General features: G+C 37.3%; 2 protein-coding genes across 3 annotated transcripts in view; both read left to right on the top strand.

Annotated features, from left to right (window-relative positions):
* The window catches only part of tarbp1 (TAR (HIV-1) RNA binding protein 1), a 34,944-nt gene extending 20,323 nt beyond the window's left edge, over positions 1 to 14,621 (top strand). The window contains exons 21-29 of the mRNA XM_082154407.1: positions 1,455 to 1,607; positions 1,830 to 1,916; positions 1,996 to 2,195; positions 4,012 to 4,093; positions 4,331 to 4,502; positions 4,710 to 4,889; positions 7,087 to 7,211; positions 7,645 to 7,781; positions 14,172 to 14,621. Coding sequence (XP_082010533.1) covers positions 1,455 to 1,607; positions 1,830 to 1,916; positions 1,996 to 2,195; positions 4,012 to 4,093; positions 4,331 to 4,502; positions 4,710 to 4,889; positions 7,087 to 7,211; positions 7,645 to 7,781; positions 14,172 to 14,343 — 1,308 coding nt within the window. The 3' untranslated portion in view covers positions 14,344 to 14,621. The remainder of the gene's footprint in view (positions 1 to 1,454; positions 1,608 to 1,829; positions 1,917 to 1,995; positions 2,196 to 4,011; positions 4,094 to 4,330; positions 4,503 to 4,709; positions 4,890 to 7,086; positions 7,212 to 7,644; positions 7,782 to 14,171) is intronic.
* A 103-nt stretch (positions 14,622 to 14,724) lies between these two features.
* LOC309486971 (5-hydroxytryptamine receptor 1D-like) lies at positions 14,725 to 21,441 on the top strand. 2 transcript variants are annotated; one of them, XM_082154491.1, is made up of 4 exons: positions 14,725 to 14,977; positions 15,154 to 15,250; positions 16,376 to 16,536; positions 19,015 to 21,441. In XM_082154491.1, the coding sequence occupies exons 2-4, from the start codon at positions 15,154 to 15,156 to the stop codon at positions 20,278 to 20,280; spliced, it is 1,524 nt and encodes a 507-aa protein (XP_082010617.1). In that variant the 5' UTR covers positions 14,725 to 14,977; the 3' UTR covers positions 20,281 to 21,441. The 2 variants fall into 2 exon arrangements, with proteins under 2 accessions (XP_082010617.1, XP_082010616.1); XM_082154490.1 differs by having other exon boundaries at positions 14,725 to 15,250.
* Positions 21,442 to 23,197: the final 1,756 nt, after the last annotated feature.

The raw sequence follows: 23,197 nt of genomic DNA on the forward strand, positions 1-23,197 counted from the left end.
TCAAACTGGGGGCCGCGGCCCCCTGGGGGGCCGCCAGGGGGGCCGCAGCAAGTTGAAAAAAAAAGTTAAAAAACGTCACAAAAAAAAAAAGTGTTAATATGAGTATTGTTATGAAATAAGTTAATAATTTGTTGCATAGCCTATCTGAACATTATACTTTTAATGCTAATCTTTTAGAGCTGAACTGATTGATCGGCTGGTGACCAGAATTGGCCGATTTTCGGGCGATTTTCAGTCTGACATATGCCGATTCAAATGCGCTCGGGCGCCGCATGATTAACATCGCGTAACATCAGCATCACACGTGCACACAGAACGCACATGTAGGAAACCTTGTGAATTACGGCCGTATCAGACCGCGAGCGGCGCGTGAGCAGCGCAAATTTTTTTCGGCGTGCATGTTCAGTGAGTGCATTCACACTGCGAGCAGGAGCAGCGCGTGAGCGTCAAGCCGGAGCGTCGCGTGCCGTGAGCAGTATGAAGCGGAGGGTTTCGGCGCCGTCTATTTTTGCTGCGCTGCTCACGCTCAATTAAAGCGAAAGCACACTTTTGATGGACAAAATAAATATGATTTCACACAAAAAATACCAAAAATGCACATAATTTGCATGTAGGCTATAGTGTGTTTTAAGAAAAACTGGAGTAGGCTATGTCAGAAAAGAAAATGAAGACTAACAAATATTTATAGAAAATGTACCCATTTAAACTTGTTTTTATTAATCAGTTTGGGTAAAAGTGGTGTTTTATAAAAAATACATTTATAGAAAATAAATATTTGTGTGCGCTGTAAAGTGGTTAGAAAAAATGAAATCAGAATCGGCTAAAATCTGTATCTGCAGGTCAAACTCAATCGGTCTTGAAAATTGTAATCGGTTCATCTCTATAATCTCTCTGATTGGCTGGTATCAAACACCATCACATAATCTTTTGTTCACCTAGATGTTTTATTTATTTATTTCTACATTTGCCGCAGTATTGTAGATGGGTTCAATAACACATCCTGCAAAAGGGGGGCCTTGGCCAGAACCTAGTAGTATTTGGGGGCCTTGTCATGGAAAAGTTTGGGAACCCCTGGTGTATATATATATATATATATATGCAATTTATTTTATATAAATTATTAAACCTTTTTTAAAAAAATCAAACCATTTTCTATTTACACACACACACACACACACACACACACACACACACACACACACACACACACACACACACACACACACACACACACACACACACACACATACATATATATGTATGTATATATATATGTGTACATATATGTGTATATATATATATATGTGTGTGTGTAGAAGAAATGTAAAAAAATTATATGTGTGTGTTTGTAAAAAAAATTAAATTCAGTTTTTCCATATGAAAATTAGTTATGTTTTTCTAGCAGGTAAGACTTATATAGTCACTTTAATAGTGTACTTTGTTATCTGCCACAGGAGTTTGTGTCGGACTGTGTGTTGAGTCACGTGTGTGAGGCCGGGTTCTGCAGTAACCAAGCATCCGTCAAGTACCTGATCGAATGGACCCTGATCCTGATCCTCCATCTGAACCCGTCTCGCATCCAGAACCTGTGGAACTGTTTCAGTCTGGTGAGTCTGAACTTATTAACTCACAAACCTCAATCTACAAACAGGTGCGACACATACGCAACAAAACCAGGCTTGAATGCTTCTCATTCCAAGTTCTGCGGTAGAAAAAAAGAACTAGATTAAACTCGGACAGGAGGAAGTATTTTAACACCTAAAATGTTACACACAGCAGCTTGAGTTATGTAGATATGTCTATTTACTGGTAAATAATTTGTTTTGCAGGAGCATGAGAAGACAAGAACAAGCATTTGCACTTTTTTCTCTGTCCTCGTGCACCTGAACGTCCTCTTCCCGAAACTGCAAGATAAGGTGCAGTTTTTATCATTTTAATCTAATTTCTTCCTCTGCGAACAGGAAGAAATCAACATTTATTTGTGTTTTCTCTCAGGAGGTGCAGTGGCGTAGAGCGGTGGAGGTGAGCCTGCAGTGGTGTTTCAGTCATAACTTCAGCGTTCGTCTCTATGCCCTGCTCGCCCTTAAGAGGGTGTGGGAGCTGGAGGACGCCCGTGCCCTGGAGGAAAACCTGGGTGGGCTGACCACGGTGGTCCAGGCCTGTTTACAGCAGGCTGAAGCCATGCAGAACACTGGGTGAGAAAAGATTCACTCATTAACCCTGTAAAGCGCACTTCATCTTATTTGATTCGGGAATTTCTAAGGCCTCTAAATTGTCGACAAGATCAACTTTGAAAAATGCCTTCTGATGTCTAATTGATAGTTTATGCTTTTTTAGCAAGCAAAAGGCCTTTTAATAGAACTGTAAAAATGTCCCCCTTCAGGCCGTGGGAAATCGGAAATCTTTACTGATTTTTGTTTAGTAAATTTAAGAACTTTAATATTTCAAGATGAACACTTATTGGACTGAAGCTATTTAGGTTTAATTGATTATCCATACATAATTTTTTTTAGAAAGATCATATTAAATTGTGACCTTCAGGCTTTCAATGAACGTATATTTGTCAGTCATCATATGTTTTCCCCCCACAATAAAAACTACAGAGCTTTGATCAGAAAAATCTAACGCATATTATTGGGAGATACAGAGTGACAACAGATATTTATAACCATTTTATGTAAGTAGTCTGCTATACTGTGATACAGATCTCATTAATTTACATTAAAGGTGCTCTAAACGATGTTGGGTGATGTCACTTGTTGTTCGAAGTATTGTCAAACAAAACAGAGGCTAGCTTGACCCCCCCCCCTTCCGTGCTTCCTGAAACAGTCATGAACCATTTAGAAAAAACAAACTGGATTTACCCACCTGTCCAGCAAAAACAGAGCCACCTGAATGTCGGATTGGAAGCCCTTCTGCCGGCGGAGTTCTCGCCACCTTTTGAATGCTTTTCCGATGTAAATTCAGGACTTCACTGTTCCTTTTCCCTCTTCTTTGTTATTTGTTCATCGGAAAGTCGTCTCTTTGGTCGTGTGTCGGCCATATCAAAATTCTCAAGAATATACATTTGTAACGTTAGTCGTTGTCGTTGTCTAGGACATCTCTTCTCTAGCTAACTTCCCTCTACATGCTTCTCTCTCCTCCACTCCCCACACGTGCATGCGAACTAACCCCCAAACCCCCACCCCCAAATCATTCTAGTCTGTTATTGGCTGGAACACTGTTTGTTATGTTTCGTGGTCCAGGCTGGGCCAGTTTGTTTTTCTTGCCGTTTGTGGAGCCTGGGCTGTCTACAGAGACCGTGTTTTTTTACAGTGTGTTCAGGGGACAGGCAGCTAGCGGATAGTGAGGAGATGTTTGCTGTATGTGACAAAAAATGTTTTAGCCTAAAAAACGCGTGACATCGCTTAGAGGACCTTTAAGTCTATCAGAATTTTTTATCAGCAAGTGCACCAAATTACATATTTTTTTGCTCAGTTTGGGCCTCTGAATAAAACTAGTGTTTTTTCCTCCTTTAAAGGGATACTCCACCGAAAAATGAAAATTCTGTCATCATATACTCACTCTCATGTTGTTTCAAACCTGTATGAATTTCTTTCTTCTGCTGAACAGAAAGGAAGATATTTAGAAGAATGTCAGTAACCAGACAGTTTTAGATACCATTGACTTCCATAGTATTTTTTTTTCCTACTATGGAAGTCAATGGTATCTAAAACTGTCTGGTTACTTACATTCTTCTAAATATCTTCCTTTCTGTTCAGCAGAAGAAAGAAATTCATACAGTTTTGAAACAACATGAGGGTGAGTATATATGATGACAGAATTTTCATTTTTCGGTGGAGTGTCCCTTTAATATGAACTCCATATCTGCTTTACAGGGTTTAATAGACCTGTGAATGCGATCCTAAATTATAGCGACAAATTTTGGGACTGGTTTTTCTTAGATTCTCAGAAGAAACCTGGAGATACCAGAGACTTGTAAAACTTTTTTTTTTTTTTTTTTCTCCACAGAAATGCAATGAAAAATTGGTCTAGAATCCAGGAGCATTTCTTCTTCAGTGCTTTCCACCCAATCAGGGATTACAGTGTTGAGGTGAGATCTCTCTCTCACACACACACACACACACACACACACACACACACACACACACACACACGGTTTTGCTATCTTTGTGGAGACTCTCCATAGGTGTAATGATTTTTATACTGCACAAACTGTATATTCTATTCCTTTACACACACACACACCTTTTTTTCCTATTGTCTGTGTATAATGTCATTTGTTCTGACCTGTCATAATCCATCAGCATCACGTTCTCTGCTTCTCCAGACAATATTCCAGACCTTTCCCAGTCTCTCAGAGTTGTCAGAAGATGAGTGGCTTCCACTGTGGAAATTTGAGAGTTTTGTTGTCTTCCCGATGTGCGCCGCCCTGCCTTTGAAGAACCGTGTGAGGGATCTCTGTGAACTCCAGCCTGGTGACTGGATCCAGCAGGACAAAGGTAATCACCACATGAGGGCAGCAGAGAGCAGGAACCTCACCACACTTATAAAAACCATGAGAATCTTCAGCTATTTCCCTGGTTTCAATCAGTGTGAGGGATACGGTCTTGTCAGCTCTAATGTTCAGTGTTTTACAGCACCAGCTAATTTGTTAGAAGAAGAGTGAAATCATTACATTACAAGCACACATGTTATATGTCTGATAGGTGTTTTGGAGCAGGACGAGCGCTGGGCAGAAGTTCAGAAGAAAATCACCCCGTGGAAGATGAGCGTCCAGGAGCAGGAGCCTGAGCTCATGGCCCAGCAGAGGGCAGCACGCCTGGGCAAACTCACCAGCAACCTCCTGGTGGTCGCATCACTCATCGACAAGCCCACCAATCTGGGCGGTAAGACAAATAGACAAAATGAATGATAGTAATATTATATAGGAGAAGGGATCAATAAAATTGTTTATGATGGCTAAACCCTAGAAAACATCTGATCATATCGATGTGGATGTTTGAACGAGCTCAGCAATTCAGCACTCCAGTGAAGGCATATTTAATATAGCACTTTATACAATAGATTGCTTTAAAACAAGCAGCTTTACAGTATTGAATATAAAACAGTGTCATGTAGTCATGGATTGGACTATGCACTTTCTGTTTCTGTCTGTAATATATATATATATATATATATATATATATATATATATATATATATATATATATATATATATATACACATATATACACATATATACACTAGTGCTGGGCAACGATTGATCGCATCCAAAATAAGTCTGTGTTTACATAATTTTTGTGTGTATACTGTGAATAATTATTTTGTAAATACACACATATGCATGTATATATTTAAGAAAAATGTGTTATTTAGATATAAAATATTTATGTATAATATAAATTATGTATTTTTATATATATATATATATATATATATATATATATATATATATATATACACACATGCAAATATTTCTTAAATATATTTTTATTTTATATTATCTTAAACTTATTTTGGATGTGATAACAGGGTTCCCGTGAATCCTTAAAAAGTCTTAAATTTGATTTTTTTAAATTTTAGGCCATAAAAAGTCTTGTGTTTTAAATTTTAGATGACACTTTGACTTAAACATATCTAAATGCTTTCCAAATTAAAACTATCTAATTCGCATACATATTATCTTTTAGAAAAAAATGTCCATAGGTGAAAATGCTCCTGGAAATCAATTTAAGGTGGCAAATATCGCCCCTTAATAAAAATGTTAATTTCTGTCACTTCTTTGAACTGACCACTGCATAGAATATGAAAAATATGAATTTCTTTGTGAGTCTGCTGTCAACAACAGGCCTAAACCAGCCATGGTACCAGTACAAAAATACAATCAGTAAAATATCATCTAATTATTATCAACAAAATTATATTGAAATTTCGCCCCTAATGTACGGTATTAATTTTGATTTCTTCAGGTCTTAAAAAGGTCTTAGAAAGCCCTAAATTGGACTCTAAAAAGTGTGCAGCAACCCTGGATTAATCGTGATTAATCATTGCCCAGAACTAATATATACCTAAAGAAAATAGTGATTAGTGATATAGATATAAATGCAGATCCCACTGTTTTGATTAAATAAAATGAAATACGAGTTTTTGCTCTAGTTTTATGCATATAGGTGTTCCCTAAAATTTGATTCAACAAGAAATAGTGCAATATATTATCACCTTTCTTGCAGTACCACAATATATCAAATTGTGATGCATATCATATCACCAGATTCCTGGTGAAACATAGCCCTATTATTGAGTGCATCCTGTTATGGTCTTCATTGTCTTTGCTGTGACAGATGCTAGTGTGTCTCACACTGTTTTCATTCTGTTTGATCTTTGTTGTTTTCTGAATGTCATCATTGCAACTATAACAGAGACATTCAACACACACATCTTCCCTTCTGAATCAACCAACAAATCTGTTTTAACACAAGCTCATCAAAAAAGGCTCATTCATCACATTCAAACATTCTGCACAAGCCAACTATTGTTTGTTTGATAGGCATATGGTTTTCATTCATGCTTTATCTCAGTCACATTCTATGAATAAATATCAGCGCTCAGTTGCCTTCAATAAGACTGATAAAAGAAACCACAGATGAATATGAATGTCTGTATCATATAATATAAGTGAAATGTTTTATTTTATGTGTTTTTGAAAGAAATCTCTTATGCTCACCAAGACTGCATTTATTTGTTTGATCAAAAATACTGTAAATTTAAAATCATTGCAATTGTGTTCTATTTTACTATATTTTAGATTTTTTTTTTTTTCATGTGATCAAAGCTGATTTTTCAGCATCATTACTTCAGTCTTCAGTGTCACATGATTCTTCATAAATCATTCTAATATTCTGATTTGATGTTGAAAACAGTTGTGCTGCTTTTTTCCCCCCTCTAAGGATTATTTGATGAATAAAAAGTCAAGAGAACAGCATTTATTTGAAATATGAAATATAAAAATATCTATCTATCTAGACGTGTTACTATTAAGATTATCAGAGGACTAAACCGCAAGTGTTTGTGTGTCTTTTCCAGGTCTGTGCAGGACGTGTGAGATCTTTGGGGCCAAAGCTCTGGTTCTGGACAGTTTGCGACACATTAATGATAAACAGTTCCAGGCGCTCAGTGTGTCTTCAGAGTTGTGGCTGCCAATGCTTGAGGTGTGTTTTTATTTCTGGCCAGATATAGATTCTTTATTTGTATAGAGTATCAATTCTGTTCAGTTTATTTTGCAGCCTTTTTGACAAATATATCAGTTGCTCAAAACTAATCCAAACTGCAAAAATTGTGTGGTTTTTTTTTTTTCAAAATCAATTGTTTCCACAATTTTGGTACTAGGGGTGCAGAAATTACACACTGCAGCTTTAAAGAAATAGTTATATTTTCATATTTCCTCTAAGTGTGAGTTGAAATAAGCCTAGAGATGTTATTCTTCATAATCATGCATTACATCAGCCAAATATGTACCACACAAAACCATCAGAAGCTCGGTTTTGTGGGGTGAAATGTAGAAAATGAGCAATCTGTTGATTGAATCTGTCATGATTAATGAAGCTGTTCAGAAATCTCAAGTTATCTGCCTTCATTTTCCAGGTGAAGCCCGCCGAGTTGTCAGATTACCTGCAGCTGAAGAAGAGAGAGGGATATTGGGTAATAGGTGTAGAGCAGACATCCAACAGCCAGAGTTTACAAGATTACACGTTTCCTGAGAGAAGCCTCCTTTTACTCGGGTAAACCAACACCTCCAACTCACCACCCAAATTCTGTCTATATGCAGTGGCCCCAAAAAGTGTTTGTACATCTCAGCCATCTCAGAATGTTCAATCATATTAGCAAATGTCCTAGCAGAGTAGCTACAGAAATGTTTGACAACCACATTTTAAGTTTTTACATTTTGTTATGTAATGCAAATATATTTATACATTTTTAAGGATCAGTGACTCTAATAATTATTTGATGACTTTGATAAAAAAGGATGCGTCTTTTAAAAATGTAGCTTAAACGTACATTATGTAACTTTTTTCAATCCTTCTTCCAAACCATATTTTTTGTCTTACCCTAATTCACTATGGTAAGCCTATAAGTGTTTGTTTTAGACAGGTCGGGATGGTTTTCGCTGGAAATTGCGTACATAGGGCACTCGCCTGTGCATGTCTAGTCATATCTGTAAGTAGAGAAAAGATGCTATGTGGGAGTGACATAGGTTTGTTGTCTCAATGAGGAATAAAGTTTATCATGGAGCGTGCTAAATAAAAAATAAAATAAAAAACACTGATCAGAGGAGAGTCTGCTGGCAAAAAGAGAACACGACAGAGCTCGTCATAAAACAAGAATCAACATTAGCTTGGCTTTTCGGAGATGGCAAGAATTGAGGGGTTTGAAATGTTGTAAAGGCGACGCTGAGATGGTGGTTTTATTACTCAACTGGTGAACCGATAAATTGCCTTTTGTAGCTTTCTAACGGAGTTTATTGTAAAACATTATCTATTGTGAAGGGTCATTTCATTATGGGTTGTTGTAGCGCAGGAAGTTCTGTGTCTATTAATGGGTATGTAGATACAATAACATTCAGCTAGTCAGCTTGAGATCCTTTTCATCTAAACTGGTTATATCTCTCAAGCCTATTTGTAAATGTTTTATGAGCAGTAGGATAATCTCTGTTTTTTGTTGTTTTTTTTTTGTTATGAGAGAGAACCATATTTATCCGCACAGCTGAAGCACAACCAAAAAGAATTTCTTCCGCAAAATGCATGAAGTTTTGTTTTTAAAACGCTAGAGGTTCACAGGGATTAAAGTTCTCCATCGCTACGACGGATTTCCGTTAATTGCAGCGAGTCTGCGACGGATTTCCGTCAATTGCAGGGTTCCCGCCTGTCCCTATGTCTTAAATTCACTTTTCACAATTTTAAGGCTGTAATTATGCATACCTTTCTCAAACAGTGTAATAATTGTCTTAATTTCAGTTTGAATAGGTCTTAAATTAAGGAAAGATAAGGTGTATTCACCCTGCTGAGGGGGATGTGATCAAAGCCTGGAGTGGAGCGAAAGCACGTTCCTCTCTGTACTCTAAGCGGTCTGTAATCCACCCTGGGTTTTCTATTCCGTGCACGGAAAAACCTTGTTCACTCCATTTTAAAAGTTATTCTAAAATGATCATTTTTTTAATATCATGAAAGTCTGAATTCATAATACTATATGTAACATTTATAATACTATATTTAACGGTTTGGAAAGTATTCTACACGTTTAATAAATATAATTACACAAAAATGTCCAAATGTAGTGAACGCGCAGAGAGAAATGCACATTTTATACGGATTACATAAGAGAGTAGTCTGTTTCTATTTGTTTTGAATTGTTTTGCTTAAAAGTAGACATTTCAAGCTATATATATATATATATATATATATATAAAATAAAAAATAAAATAAAATTAATAAATAAATATATATATAAATATAAATAAAATCTCATGCCTGTGAAGTAGCATATACGCTGAGTTTCGGTTCATTTATGAGACTCCCTCCAGTTCACGTGCAATTTAATATCGCGCCGGCGCCTCCATGTCCTGATTGTATTGTCTGCTATATTTGCTTCTCATTTATTAAATCTAGGCGATTGGTTGATGAAACATTGGTTAAAATTAAGATACAAGTTATACAAATGAAGTTCACTTTAAAGAAAGGTTTTATACAAAACAAAACTTAATGAAGTGGTCAAAATCATGTCTGACCCACTCCATATGTCTCCCGATATATTGCGCTAGAGTTCTCAACGGGTCGGGTCGGCCCGACAAACCCGACGGGACCCGCGGGTTCGGGTCGAAAATATAAACAAATGACTCGGGTCGGGTCGGACGTCGGGCTTAATCTTTTCCGCTCAGTAAAAAAAAAAAAAAAAACATTTATTAATCATCGCACCGTAAAGAAAGGCTGGCTACTGCGTGCAACGTGCATCATGGAGAGGGGCGGAGGCAGACCTGACGCCGCTGCGTGAACGCCTTTAGCCTGGCCTGGAGAAGAAGATGGAGTTGATGAAAAGTAAATAAAAGTAAGCATACGATTATGTTTGTAGGCTAGGCCTATTTTGTTTAAAAACTCTTCAAAAATTGTGTGGTGTGAAAAGTAGCCCGCCCGCTGGCTGGGTACATGTTTGAGTTCTTTTTATTTATTATTGTGTGAAGATTTTTATTTAAGGCATATTTATATAGCTTAAAGTTTATTGTTTCAGTTGTTTGTATTGTTAAAAGGCGTGAATATTAAAGGTTGATTTGAATTCCCGTCTGCTGGTCATGATAATACGTGTATGAGAAAAAATAAATAAATGCGTTGATCCGTTTATAACGGATATAACCCAGCGTCGGGCCGCGGGCCGGGTTCGGTCAGATAATTCATGTTGATGTGTCGGGTTACATCGGGTCCGGGCTTTAAAAGCCACCGGCCGGGTCGGGTCGGGTTGTAATTTTCAGGCCCGTTGAGAACTCTATATTGCGCATCTAATGATCCTATCTTTCTCATGCCCGCACCCACCATTGACGTCCACGAGGTCAGGACTTCGGGAATTTTTCGAAGTGCATATAATGAAGGTTGTGAAATAATTGCCTAATGTTATTTACGCAGAATCTGATCCATTCACCAACTTAACAATGTTTTATTACCTCGTGTAGTATTGAGAAAAATAACGTACTGGAACATACAACCTTTTTTTTTTTGTTTAGTCATTTAAAACATAAGAATAATAATGGTAGACCTGTAAAAATAAATTCAATAAAACATTAGAGAGCGATAATGTAAAATAGTGGTGACAATCATCACTCCAGTTACTTTAGCGTAGGTTTATTTTTTAAGTCAATTTCTTTAGACATAGGCTACCTTAAAGGGATAGTTCACTTTGAAATTAAATTTTGGTATGTTTTAGCTTACCTCAAGGGCATCCAAGATGTAGGTGTCTTTTTTTCCGCAGTAGTTTCAATTTTGATATTTTTAGGTCAAACCGTTCTTGTCTGTCAGTCATATAATGCAGGTCTATGGTCACCACCTCAAAGAGTATGCACAGAGTCCAAATTAAAACAATTCCCCATCGTCCAAATTAAACAATTCCCCATCGTAAGTACACATTGATGGCCTAAGACACGAAACGAGCGGTTTGTGTGAGAAAACGAACAGTATTTATATCGTTGTTACCTCTTGTACACAGCCACGTCCAAGTGATCTGAGAGCGCGGGCGGGTATAGATATAGACTATATAGACTCTGTTGTTCCTTTTCCTTCCCTTTGAGTTTTTATTTTTCACTCTGTATTGACAAGTGTTGTTTGATGACTTTGTGTTTTATCTTATATTTTAAGAGAAGTATTTTAATATACATTTGAATTTAGATTAAATAAACCTTTTTTCTCTCTCACAATGACTAAGTTGATATTTAATTCACATTTACACATCATATTTGTTCCCACGCATGTAGCATGGACAAATGCAATGCAAAAGGTCTGAATTAATCACATCCATAGCCGTTGTAATCCCTTGAGAAACTAAGCATGATGTACATTAAATGGGGTGCATAGTGTGGATCATTCATTTCAACATTTATCCTCATTCTCATGTTTAAGAATCTCTTATCTTGACAAATAATTTACGCTACTGCCCACTGACATGCTTTTAAAGCTATTGTCATCAAAAAATGTTGGCCTTCAAACACCTTAAAATGCACATATGTAGGTCCGAGAAATCAAAATTTTCTCTGGGGAGCATGCCCCCGAACTACCTCACATTTGAATGTGTGTGTCTGTGTGGTAATGTGGGCTGGTGTGGCTACAGTGCCAGGACTGAATTTTTTAACCAGTCTGCCCCCTGCATATAGGCCTAAAATATACATTATTCTCTGTTTCGAATCATGTTATCTTGTTACCCACCCCCAGCCCCTGATGTTTTTAAAACCTAGAAACTCCCCTGCTCATTACAATGGCCCTTAAAGAATGTTAAAAAATTGTAAATGGCCCTTTATAGGAAAAAGGTTCCCCACCCCTGGTTTAGCGCATACAGTATTTAGAAATGAACATTATTTCATATTAATTCGAGCTATTGCACAAATATAATTATAATACATTTCATAATGACAGTTAAAAAAAGTCTGATGTTATTGTAATCATGCTATTTTCTTATTCCATATCAGTGATAAATTGTTTGATACTTTCTGGTTTTTTCGTATGTATCAGTAGCTTTATAGAAATGCTGTCTATATCGCAGGACTTTTATAGAGCGGATGTAGTTCAGGACCTCGGTAATTTTTCGACGTGCATATAATGAAGGTTGTGAAATAATTGCCTAATGTTAACTCTACTTTGGTGCTGCCATCATATTGCATATCGCCACGATAACCGACTTCGTCTGAGCTGCTTTAGGGGCCGTTCACATGTTTGCGCTCTCACGTTCGTTATTTTAAATGTGTAGATGCGCGAAAAGTGCGCCCAAATAGAGAGCGACGCCGTCGTAACCATAGATTATGTCTATGGTCGTAACGCTCGCTTGGACAGAAGGTGCGAGCCGAGCGCGAATTCCAGCGCGACGCTTCACGACATATGTGGCTCATTTAAACCATTTTCAGATAACGGTCTTAAAGTGCGAGTCTTCGAGATGTAAGTAGCTAAACCAAACAACTGTTGACGATAAAACTATTAAAGGAGTAACAGAAACAATCAGTTTGCAAAGACTGTATCAATCAAATCTCAGCTTTTGGAGACTACGAGAAGAAGAAAGAGAGAATGTGATTGACCCTTAATTGTTTAAAGGAGAAGTTCACTTTTAAAATGAAAATTCTGTCATCATATACTCACCCTCATGTTGTTTCAAACCTGTATGAATTTCTTTCTTCTGCTGAACACAAAGGGAGATATTTAGAAGAATGTCAGTAACCAGACAGTTTTTGGGTCCCATTGACTTCCATAGTAGGAAAAAAATATACTATGGAAGTCAATGGGACCCAAAAACTGTCTGGTTACTGACATTCTTCTAAATATCTTCCTTTGTGTTCAGCAGAAGAAAGAAATTTATACAGGTTTGAAACAACATGAGGGTGAGTATATGATGACAGAATTTTCATTTTAAAAGTGAACTTCTCCTTTAAATACATTTTGAGGCCATTGTACAATCTCTTTCAATTACTTGTTATGAAGAGCAGCGTTGTGAAGGGATGTGAAAATAGAAACGTTTCAGTTTGCGCTGACGATGCAGTTTAACATGAGGCTAATTGATGTGTCTCTCCCTGTGAGATTTCCTCACCTCTGAATGCAGAGAGAGAGAGAGAGAGAGAGAGAGAGAGAGGAGCATGTTCTGACTATGGTTCTGACCACAGACTGGTTCTGACATGCCGAGCGCTCATCAGCAAAACCACCCAACATATTATTTAAAAGCTTGGTTTATTAGTTCAATCAGCACCTGCACTTCTTATCTGACCTCCTCAGCAGGCCTAGATTAAATTAGTGTTTCAATTTTTACAGAATGCATTTAAAGACCATGTAAATATTATTTTGTTTTATTAAGCTTTAAGGTCATCTATAGTGTAGACCTACTTCTATATTTACAGAATGCATTTTAAAAGACATTCAGATTTAAAAATTACATTTTTTATTTATTTTATTAATTAAGGTTATTATCTATATGCTAAAGTTGACAAACTTTCAGTAGATAGGCTATACACATTAACATTTAGAGCCTTTCTCTTTAAGGAAGATGTAGCAAAAAATACAGATGGCTGATCTTGTCCGAAGAGGCATATGCTAATTTTTGTCCAATATAATTCCCAAATAGCATTTCATTTTCCATGTGCTTCTTCCAAAAGGAAATACGGGAACCAAAAATGCACTTGTCAAGTAATTTATTTTTAGGAATTAAACAGGGTAAATGTTTTAAACATAAACATTATAGTATTGTAGAACTGTGAATGATGGGCGGGTGCCGATTTTGTGTGGGTCTGGTCAATGGCGTAAAAGTACCATTTTAAATGGCTTTATAAACTCATTAGCTTGACTTGAACATACCTTAGCATTCCATCGAATATTGATTTTTTTTTTTTATTCTGCTTGGTGCGGTGCATGACTCTAAAGTGTCTGTTTGTCTCCGAACAGTAATGAAAGGGAAGGCATTCCTGCAAACCTGCTGCAGCTGGTGGACGTGTGTGTGGAGATTCCTCAGAACGGTGTCACCCGCTCCCTCAATGTGCACGTGAGCGCCGCCCTGCTGGTGTGGGAATATACCCGCCAGCATTTAGGACAAAACCCCGCAGCCTCTCGGTGCTGAATTTGCTGAGCAAGTCTTCTGTGTTTTAGCAGAAAACATCTGTCAGTATTTGGGAGATGTTGCATTTTACACCATTTTTCTAAGGAAAAGTTGTGATGCATAAGATGCGTTTTGCATGACAAGACTCTGTTGTTCCTTTTCCTTCCCTTTGAGTTTTTATTTTTCACTCTGTATTGACAAGTGTTGTTTGATGACTTTGTGTTTTATCTTATATTTTAAGAGAAGTATTTTAATATACATTTGAATTTAGATTAAATAAACTGTTTTCTCTCTCACAATGACTAAGTTGATATTTAATTCACATTTACACATCATATTTGTTCCCACGCATGTAGCATGGACAAATGCAATGCAAAAGGTCTCAATTAATCACATCCATAGCCGTTGTAATCCCTTGAGAAACTAAGCATCTGTGTAAATATAGACTGTTTAAATGAGCCACATATTCAAGCGGTCTGTTTTCTCTAGCTGTGTAATTCACAAGTCAAGCGTTTGATTTTTCCATGTTGTCATCGCTGTGGATAAACTGATGAAGGGACCCTGGAGATAGTAAACTGCACTGTCAGGTGCTCACAGGGCAAATGAAGAACCAGAGAGGAGTCAGAAGCAAACTGTCTGCTTTAAGTATAGGCAGGTTATTATATTTTGATAAAATACTGTAATATATTCTTAAAATAGCTTTTTGCATTTTTTTTTAACTAAATGGCCAGGTTGCTTGTGACGCACCTGAGATCGGGATATCAGACTGAGTGTTTTTAAATGGAGTCCTCGGCTGGTGAGTGGTTTGATTCAGATGAGTCTGAGTTTCAGATGCGGACTGCACTGAGGAACTCAACCGTTCTGTCGCCTCGAGCGCGTCTGGTGCTGGAGACTCTGATGGTGCTGATGAGTCTGGCCGCAGTGACGGGTGAGCTTTACACTACGCTTCATTAGTGTGTGTGAATGTCAGAGATGTCGTGTGGACATGAGAAAGTTTTGCATTTGATGTCTAACTATATTTCAGATGAATTATTATGGTATAAGATCAAATGATTTGTGTTAAGTTGTATTAGCTGTAACATGCAAAAACTAATATTTTAGAAGAAAACATTTCTTGTGAATATTGTTTTGACTGGTATCTAAAACAGTGCTAACAAAATCCATAGCCCTAATGACATCATCCTGCAGGGTATGACTTTTTTTGGTGGGAAACGACAACCCAGACATCTAGTTTACCTCCTCTTTACCTACCTCCAGTTTGTAGTGTGTTGTGGCATTATGTGCTTTTGCCTTTCTCTAAAACATTCTATCCTGTAAGACATTAGTATGATCATTTCAGAATAAAAAAATAAATAAAAAAAAAATATATATATATATATATATATATATATATATATATATAGTTTTAAACACATTTTGGTAACACTTTACAATAAGGTGTTGTTAACATTAATGTATTAACTAACATGAACAAATACAGTAACAAATGTATTGTTAGTTCATCTTTGTTAACATTAGTCAATCAAGACCCTGCTGTTTATTGTTTATGATATTCAAAGTGCATTAACTAATGCTAACAAATACAACTTTTGATTTAATAATGTATTAGTAAATGTTGAAATTAACATTAACAAATATTAATAAATGCTGTAGACATGCAGCTGTAGATATTACTAGTTCATGTTTACTAATGTTGTTAACTAATATTAACTAATGAAACCTTATTGTAAAGTGTTACCTATATTTGGGGTGATGTCAAGAACAATAGAAATAAAATGCATCAATCAAAACTTACTATGCTGCAAGATTCAGAACTGAAAACGCTTTACTCATTCCAAATAAACTATTGAAACTAAACTGCAAAATCATTGCAGACATCTGTGCTTTTGTGACGTCACACTCATAAACACATTGACACAATATATAACAAATATTGACATTGACATGATTTCTTTTTTTCTGACTATTTTATTTTATTATTTTATAATAGAATTTGTACAACATTAATACAAAAATGTGTTTATTCTGTTGTGCTTTTGTTCCTCCTTTTCAGGAAACTTTCTGGTCATTGTGATTGTGGCAGCCACAAAAACCTTCCACACCGTGACCTCCGTCCTGATCATCAATCTGGCCATTAGCGATTTCTTAGTGGGAATAGGTGTCATGCCGTTTGTGGCAGTTTCCATTATGAACAACGGATGGGTCAACTACAATGTTAGTACATAATGCTTTACATCCAACATTTATAACTTAAAGGTGAAGTGTGTGAGATGTCTGAACCACTAGCGAGACCAAACGGAATCGCAAAAGTAATGACCGTTTCCAAACCATCTGCCATTCGCTGACCAAGCCATTAGTCCCGCCCCCAAACTCAAGCCATTGGTTGAATTAATGTTGCAGGTTTAAGGCCTGTTCATAATAAAAATGATAACGGAGGATAACATTCTTTTTATTATAAGAACCCCACAGTTTTAAATGCTCTGAGCTCTTAGTGATTTCAGTTATACCGTTCCTCTATCGTTATAGTTGTGGTGTGGACTTCACTATTCTCTTATTAGAGTAAAGGGTTAGTTCCCCCAAAAATGAAAATTCTGTCAGTAATTACTCACCCTCATGTTGTTCCAACCCCGTAAGACTTTCGTTCATCTTCGGAACACAAATTAAGATATTTTTGATGAAATCTGAGAGCTGCCTCACTCCTTCATAGGCTTCTTTGTAATTGAAACTTGCCGGCCCAGAAAGTTAGTAAAGACAATGTTTAAAATATTCTAAGTGACTACAGTGGCTCAACCATAAGTTTATCAAGCGACGAGAATACTTTTTGTGCTAAAAAAATAACGACTTTATTCAACTATTAATTTTCTTCTGTGTGGGCCTCTGAGTGAGTTCATGTAGTGTAACAGCGCAGCGCTTCTGGGTTGTACGTCAGAACGTAGGCTCACTATTGGCCGACGCTGGTCATGCGTGTAATGCTGGCCAATAGTGAGCCTACGTTCTGACGTACAACCCAGAAGTGCTGCGCTGTTACACTACGTCAACATCTTGGGAGAGATGGTTGAATAAAGTAGTTATTTTTGGGGGGTTTTGCGCACAAAAAGTATTCTCGTCGCTTGATAAACTTATGGTTGAGACACTGTAGTCACCTGGACTATTTTAAACACTTTTTTTTTTTTTTTACTAACTTTCTGGCCGGCAAGTTTCATTTACAAAGAAGCCTATGGAGGAGTGAGACAGCTCTCAGATTTAGTTTGTGTTCCGAAGATGAACGAAAGTCTTACAGGGTTGGAACAACATGAGGGTGAGTAATTACTGACAGAATTTTCATTTTTGGGTGAACTAATGCCTGTTCACCCAGATAACCGCAACTATAGCGATAACTATATTACACCAATGAATGACAAACGTTCTGTTTATTATAAGCTCTTTAAAGTCAGAAGGGTTCTGATTGGCTGTCAATGTTTTTAACATTCATCAGTAGGAAAAAAAATTCAGCATTTTCCTCTTGCATTTTGAGCGCTGTTGAACGGATTCTTAAACCCCTCTGATTGGCCATTGCGTTCATAACATATTTGTCTCTAAATTGGCCATTGTGTTCACACCGCTCAATCTGTGGTTGGCTACCATGATCAACGCTTCAAAAACATGTCGTCTTTGACGCTCTTCATCAAGCGCTGAGTGTTTGAAAACGACATATCAGTGGATCTGTCAATCAGTGGATATATTAGGGATCCGCTGATAGATGCCTGCTTTTAAACGCTCTCGTGTGTATCTATGTAAGCGCTCTATGAAGAGCGTCAAAGATGTCATTGTTGATCATTGTAGCCAATCACACACATATATCTTGAGTGCGTTATCACAATGGCCAATCACAGACATGTATGTTGAGCGCGTCAACACAATGGCCAATCACAGACATATATGTTGAACGCTCAGCACAGTGACCAATCAGAGGTGTTTAAGAATCTGTTCAACAGCGCTCAAAATGCTAGAGGGAAATGCTGGTATCGTCACAATTTAAAAATTCAAAACTTGGTTCCTAGACTTGGTTCCTAAGTCGATACTTTTTGAAAACTCTACTAGGATGATTGACATTCTGAAACAAACATAACAATGTTTTGCATAGAACCAGTGTTTATTTTAACATTGATAAAATGACATAGATCACCTTTAAGTTGTTAAAGTTACAAAATAACATTCTGAGTAGGGATGCACTGATATGAAAATTTTGGCGAATACCGATATTTCTTTTTATTTGAAAGCCGATAACCGATATTTTGACCGATAAATCTAAATCCAAATTTTTATATTATTTTTGAGAGCCTAATCACAAAAACAAAAGTCTCACCATTAAAGTCATGTCCCAAGCAATTTTATGTAGCCTATATGACAGACTTGTGCTGCACATGCTGCACTTAACTGTATTTTCCTTTTTTTTAAAGTGATTCTAATCATATTTCAAGCAATTCAAAACCATCATGGTGAACAGTGCGCATCTATAGTGTCTGAGCTGAAGGAAATAATCCCTTATTTATCGTCTTTAATATATCGTCCATATTTTCTTATCAGGCCGATAACATTAAAAATGAACATATCCACCACCATATCGGTATCGGCATATATATCGCGCATCCCTAATTTTGAGTGCATTAACAGATGTTTTTGCTCATTTTGAACTCTCTCTTGATCTTCTAGGATCTATGTCTGTATGTCGGCTACACATCCTCAGTCTACTGCACCGCGTCAGTTTTAACACTCGCCGCTATTGCCCTGGACCGTTACTTCTCCATCGTGGACTGCCTGCGGTACGGTTCCCGCTGCACGATATGGAGAACCGGTTCCGTGGTGATATGGATTTGGCTGCAAGCTATGTTGACCAGCTGTCCTCCTCTCCTCGGCTGGAGCAACATCAGTTTCGTGGCTCCCATGTACAGCTGTGCCGTGAACTGGGCCAAAAGCCCAAGCTACACGGTCATTATGGCCTCCTTATCTTTTCTTCTACCGGCTATAGTCATCCTGTTCTGCTATGTGAAGATTGTCCGCGTGGCACGATACCATGCTAGGAGGATCCACAGTTTGGAAGAACATCTCCAGCGTAACAGAGCCACATCTGTCTTGAATCTCCAACACTCATTCATGGACACTTACACACCATCCAGGCTGATTTACTACGTGAGTGGGAGGTTTGTGACGGATCAGTTGGATGTTCCTGATGAAGTTGCTCCAGATGCACCATCTGAGATGTCTTCCAAGCCAACTGGTGGACGTCTGCACTCTTTCATGGCTCAAATCCATACCAGTAGCCCTCAACATCCCAGTCAACCTCAGCATCATGGAGTTCTGAGGTTATTTCTGGTCATCGCCGCTTTTTTCTTATGCTGGACGCCCTACATCAGCGTAGCTCTGGTGCAGGCCACCGAAACCGCCCTGTCCCGGCCCAGGAGCGTTGTTCCCCCGTCTGCTGTCACTTTCTCCTATTGGCTGGTGCTGTTTAATTCAGATATCAACCCGTTGCTGTATGCGCTCCTCAGCAAGCGCTTCCAAGGTGCCTTCCAGAGTTTGAGATGGAAGATCCAGGCCAGGTTGGGATGCGTTGTGGAGAAAGTAGGAGCTGAGAGATCTACAGGTGGAGGTGAGAGTGACCCCACTAACAGATCGACCCACACTTCCACGGCGCACTCCAGAAACGACAGGGAGTCGACGTACTCTTCTGTTTTTGCTCTCAGCTCTCAGTTTCCCAACAGCCTCAGGGAGCAACTGAATAATGTTCTTCCGCTGGCCACTTGTTCTCGTCCTGTTTGTCATGAATGTGGCGGACGGGGTTCGAGGGCGGTGGACCACCTGCAGGTTCCCTCCAAACAGCGTGAGCGGAACAGACTCCCTTATTCTGCTGCTACTAAAAAGAAACAAGACACATTCTTTTATGGACAGATCACAGTTAGAGTGGAACATATTTGCTGAGTGCATCACATACAGTCCTGCATAATGGAAACAAAGATGAATGTTATTTGTATTTTGTGGGTGGATGATTATTTCAATGGAATGTTATGGGTTCAATAAAATGTAAGTTCTATGAGGCATTAAAAAGATTAAATAATAATATTGCCATAATGAAGTTGTAAAGAAAATGTAAAGTTTTACAAAGACAACTGAAAAAAAAAAAGAAAGAAAAAAAAACATTGATTATTTATTGTGAAAATGTAGCTTTGCCACCACAGGAATAAATTACATTTTAAATATATATTAATATTTAAGAATAATATGTGTTTTTAATCAAATAAATGCAGCCTTGGTGAGCATAAGAGACTTATTAAAAAATCTTAATTGTTCCAAACATTTGACTGCTATTGTATATATTTATATAATGGATTATTTGTAAAATATATATTTTTCAATATTTAAAGCAAAGGTTTTTATTTAATATTGATTTGTTTGCTTATGGTTGTAACACGGGCCAGTGTTTTAGAGGGCTTTAAAGCAGAAAAAGTGAAGGTCACATTTTTTTGTTAAAGCACTTACATTAATTATTCAGTACAAAACTGTTTTTATTTGAGATTTTAACTGGTCTAAATCTTCCCTTTGTTTAGGTGGACCTATTTTGTATGTGGATGAACTCGAGGTCATGCGTTGCTGACATGATTTCTGTAAGTTGTGGCTTGTCATGTGAAAGTTACTGGGGTTTACCAGCGTTACGTGTTTGTGACATTTAAGTGAACAAATGAAATACCATTTTCATACCAAATACCAAATACCAACAAGGTCAGTAAACAATTTTGTTATATTAGCCTCATGCTAACTTTCTTTTAAGAAACTATTTTAATGTTTACTGCCTGGTCTGTGTTCTTCCTTATAGGTGCTTTATAATAACTGCATTTTTAATTTATACTGCCAGTTATGTTGATGACTTTTATTTTCCTCTCAATTTCACCATTACCATCTTCACTCTGGTCAAAAAGGCAGATTGGCAATATAAAACAACACATGGATTGGAATATCGATTAGTACAAAAATAAAATTGCATCATGCTCTTTAAACTATGTATAATCTTTGTCTTCTCTGATGCATCAAATTCTGTGCAGAAAATGACAAAATATTAAACGATTTAACATAACTGGCAGCTTTTATCTAATCTTCATGGTCTTTAAACTATGTATAATCTTTGTCTTCTCTGATGCATCAAACGACAAAATATTAAACGATTTAACATAACTGGCAACTTTTATCTAATCAAATTTTGACACAAGGTATATTCTATTTATTAAAACATTCCACAAATTCAATTGATGGATAATTACTGAAACCCACTAAGATGGTCTCTGTGAAATTGGGCATGTTAAAAAACCCATTCATTCTCAGCATAAGCCTGTTTGATATTCATCAGTCTATAGGATTTGTTTGTTTAGAAACAAAACAAACAGAAAATATAGATTTACATGATACATGTGAAAACAGACAAAGCGGATCTATTAAATGGATGATTTATTTGTTTTCTTGTCATTTTCCTCAAATGTGATCGTAATGCATTTCAGTGTAAAAATCATTCCTTACAAAGGTTTACAATAATGTCTAGCAATAATTCCAGAGGAATACAATATTATATTTATTGTCATCATAACAATGACAATGGGAGACAGTGCTGATGAGATCCTATTGCAAATCAAAGAAAAGGCAGTGAAGCCATCATGTAGCATTTATTGGCGTTTTCTGCATGCGTTTTCCTGTAGAACTAATTTCCATCCAATGGAACAGTCCATAAGATAAAAACAAAAATGCAATGCATTGTTTTAAAAAAAAAGTGACTGGAGTCTTATGAAGTGCAGGATGTTTTCAGTGTATTTAAAGGTGGTTATCAGTTCCAGTCACCACCTTTTTCAAAGCACATAGTGTAGGTGCACTTTTCAGAAATGGTCATACATTCACTGGATGCACATGCCACCCTTTAACGGTAACACATCTTGCTGAAGATTGCCTCTTCGGTTCGCCAATACTGCCCCTGAAGTGTCCTCACAGTGGTTAGCATGTGACTGATGTGATGGAATCAAAGTATAGCTTCAGTATAAACAGTCTGGATGCTGTAGTTAACCACCTAAAAATCTCCATTCACAGTTTAGGAAAGGAAATCCCTTTAGACCTCAGATGCACCCATAGGACGGTAGACCTTTGTTTGTACAAGGAGAGCTGGAAATCTGCAGTCCTCCAGCATCCCAGCAAACCTCAGCACCATGGTATCCTATTCCTGTTTCGCTCTTTCTCCTAAACCCTCCATATCGCTGTTAACCAACATGAGTTCAAAAACACCTTCATTCACAGTTTGGGAAGTGGAGTCCCTCAGATGCAACTGTTGCTAGGTAGAACTTTGTTGTATTAGAAGACAGCATATGTTGCAGTTCTTAATGTCTACGTCAATGTTTGGCACGTATGTTCTAATGGGCACTGGTAGTGATTCGTGCCAGTCAGTCTGAGCTCCAAAAAGAGTGTAACCTTCTGAAGATCTGCAGGGACTCTTTATTGTGGAGATATTGGTTCATGGGTCTCTTGAGCAGAGGTCTCAAACTACCACTAGCCTGGTAAAATCCACCATTTGGGCCTGTTTTACGACCATACAGTTGAACTATAGAGTTAATGAAGACATATTTCCTAGCATAATGCTCTGCATGTTTAGTGGAGTAATAATGCTTGTATTCTAAACTATTTAAATGTTCTTTTCTGCAATTAGCAGTGTAAGAAAAATCACAAGCTAGCTGTGACATAATCAGAAATATTTCGATATAAAAAAAGACTACAAAGCTATCAATCTACATATGATATTCAAAATATTTATATATATATCAGACAGGCAAATAAAGTGGCTGGAGTATAGCTGTAGTGCATCAAAAAT

The sequence above is a fragment of the Leuciscus leuciscus genome, assembly GCF_965113295.1.
Source record: "Leuciscus leuciscus genome assembly, chromosome: 22".
Classification (NCBI taxonomy): domain Eukaryota; kingdom Metazoa; phylum Chordata; class Actinopteri; order Cypriniformes; family Leuciscidae; genus Leuciscus; species Leuciscus leuciscus.

Coding starts and splice junctions, on each gene's coding strand:
- LOC309486971 (XM_082154490.1), top strand. CDS start 15,103: ATGGAGTCCTCGGCTGGTGAGTGGTTTGATTCAGATGAGTCTGAGTTT. Junction 15,251..16,375: donor GAGTCTGGCCGCAGTGACGG/GTGAGCTTTACA, acceptor CCTCCTTTTCAG/GAAACTTTCTGGTCATTGTG. Junction 16,537..19,014: donor ACGGATGGGTCAACTACAAT/GTTAGTACATAA, acceptor TTGATCTTCTAG/GATCTATGTCTGTATGTCGG.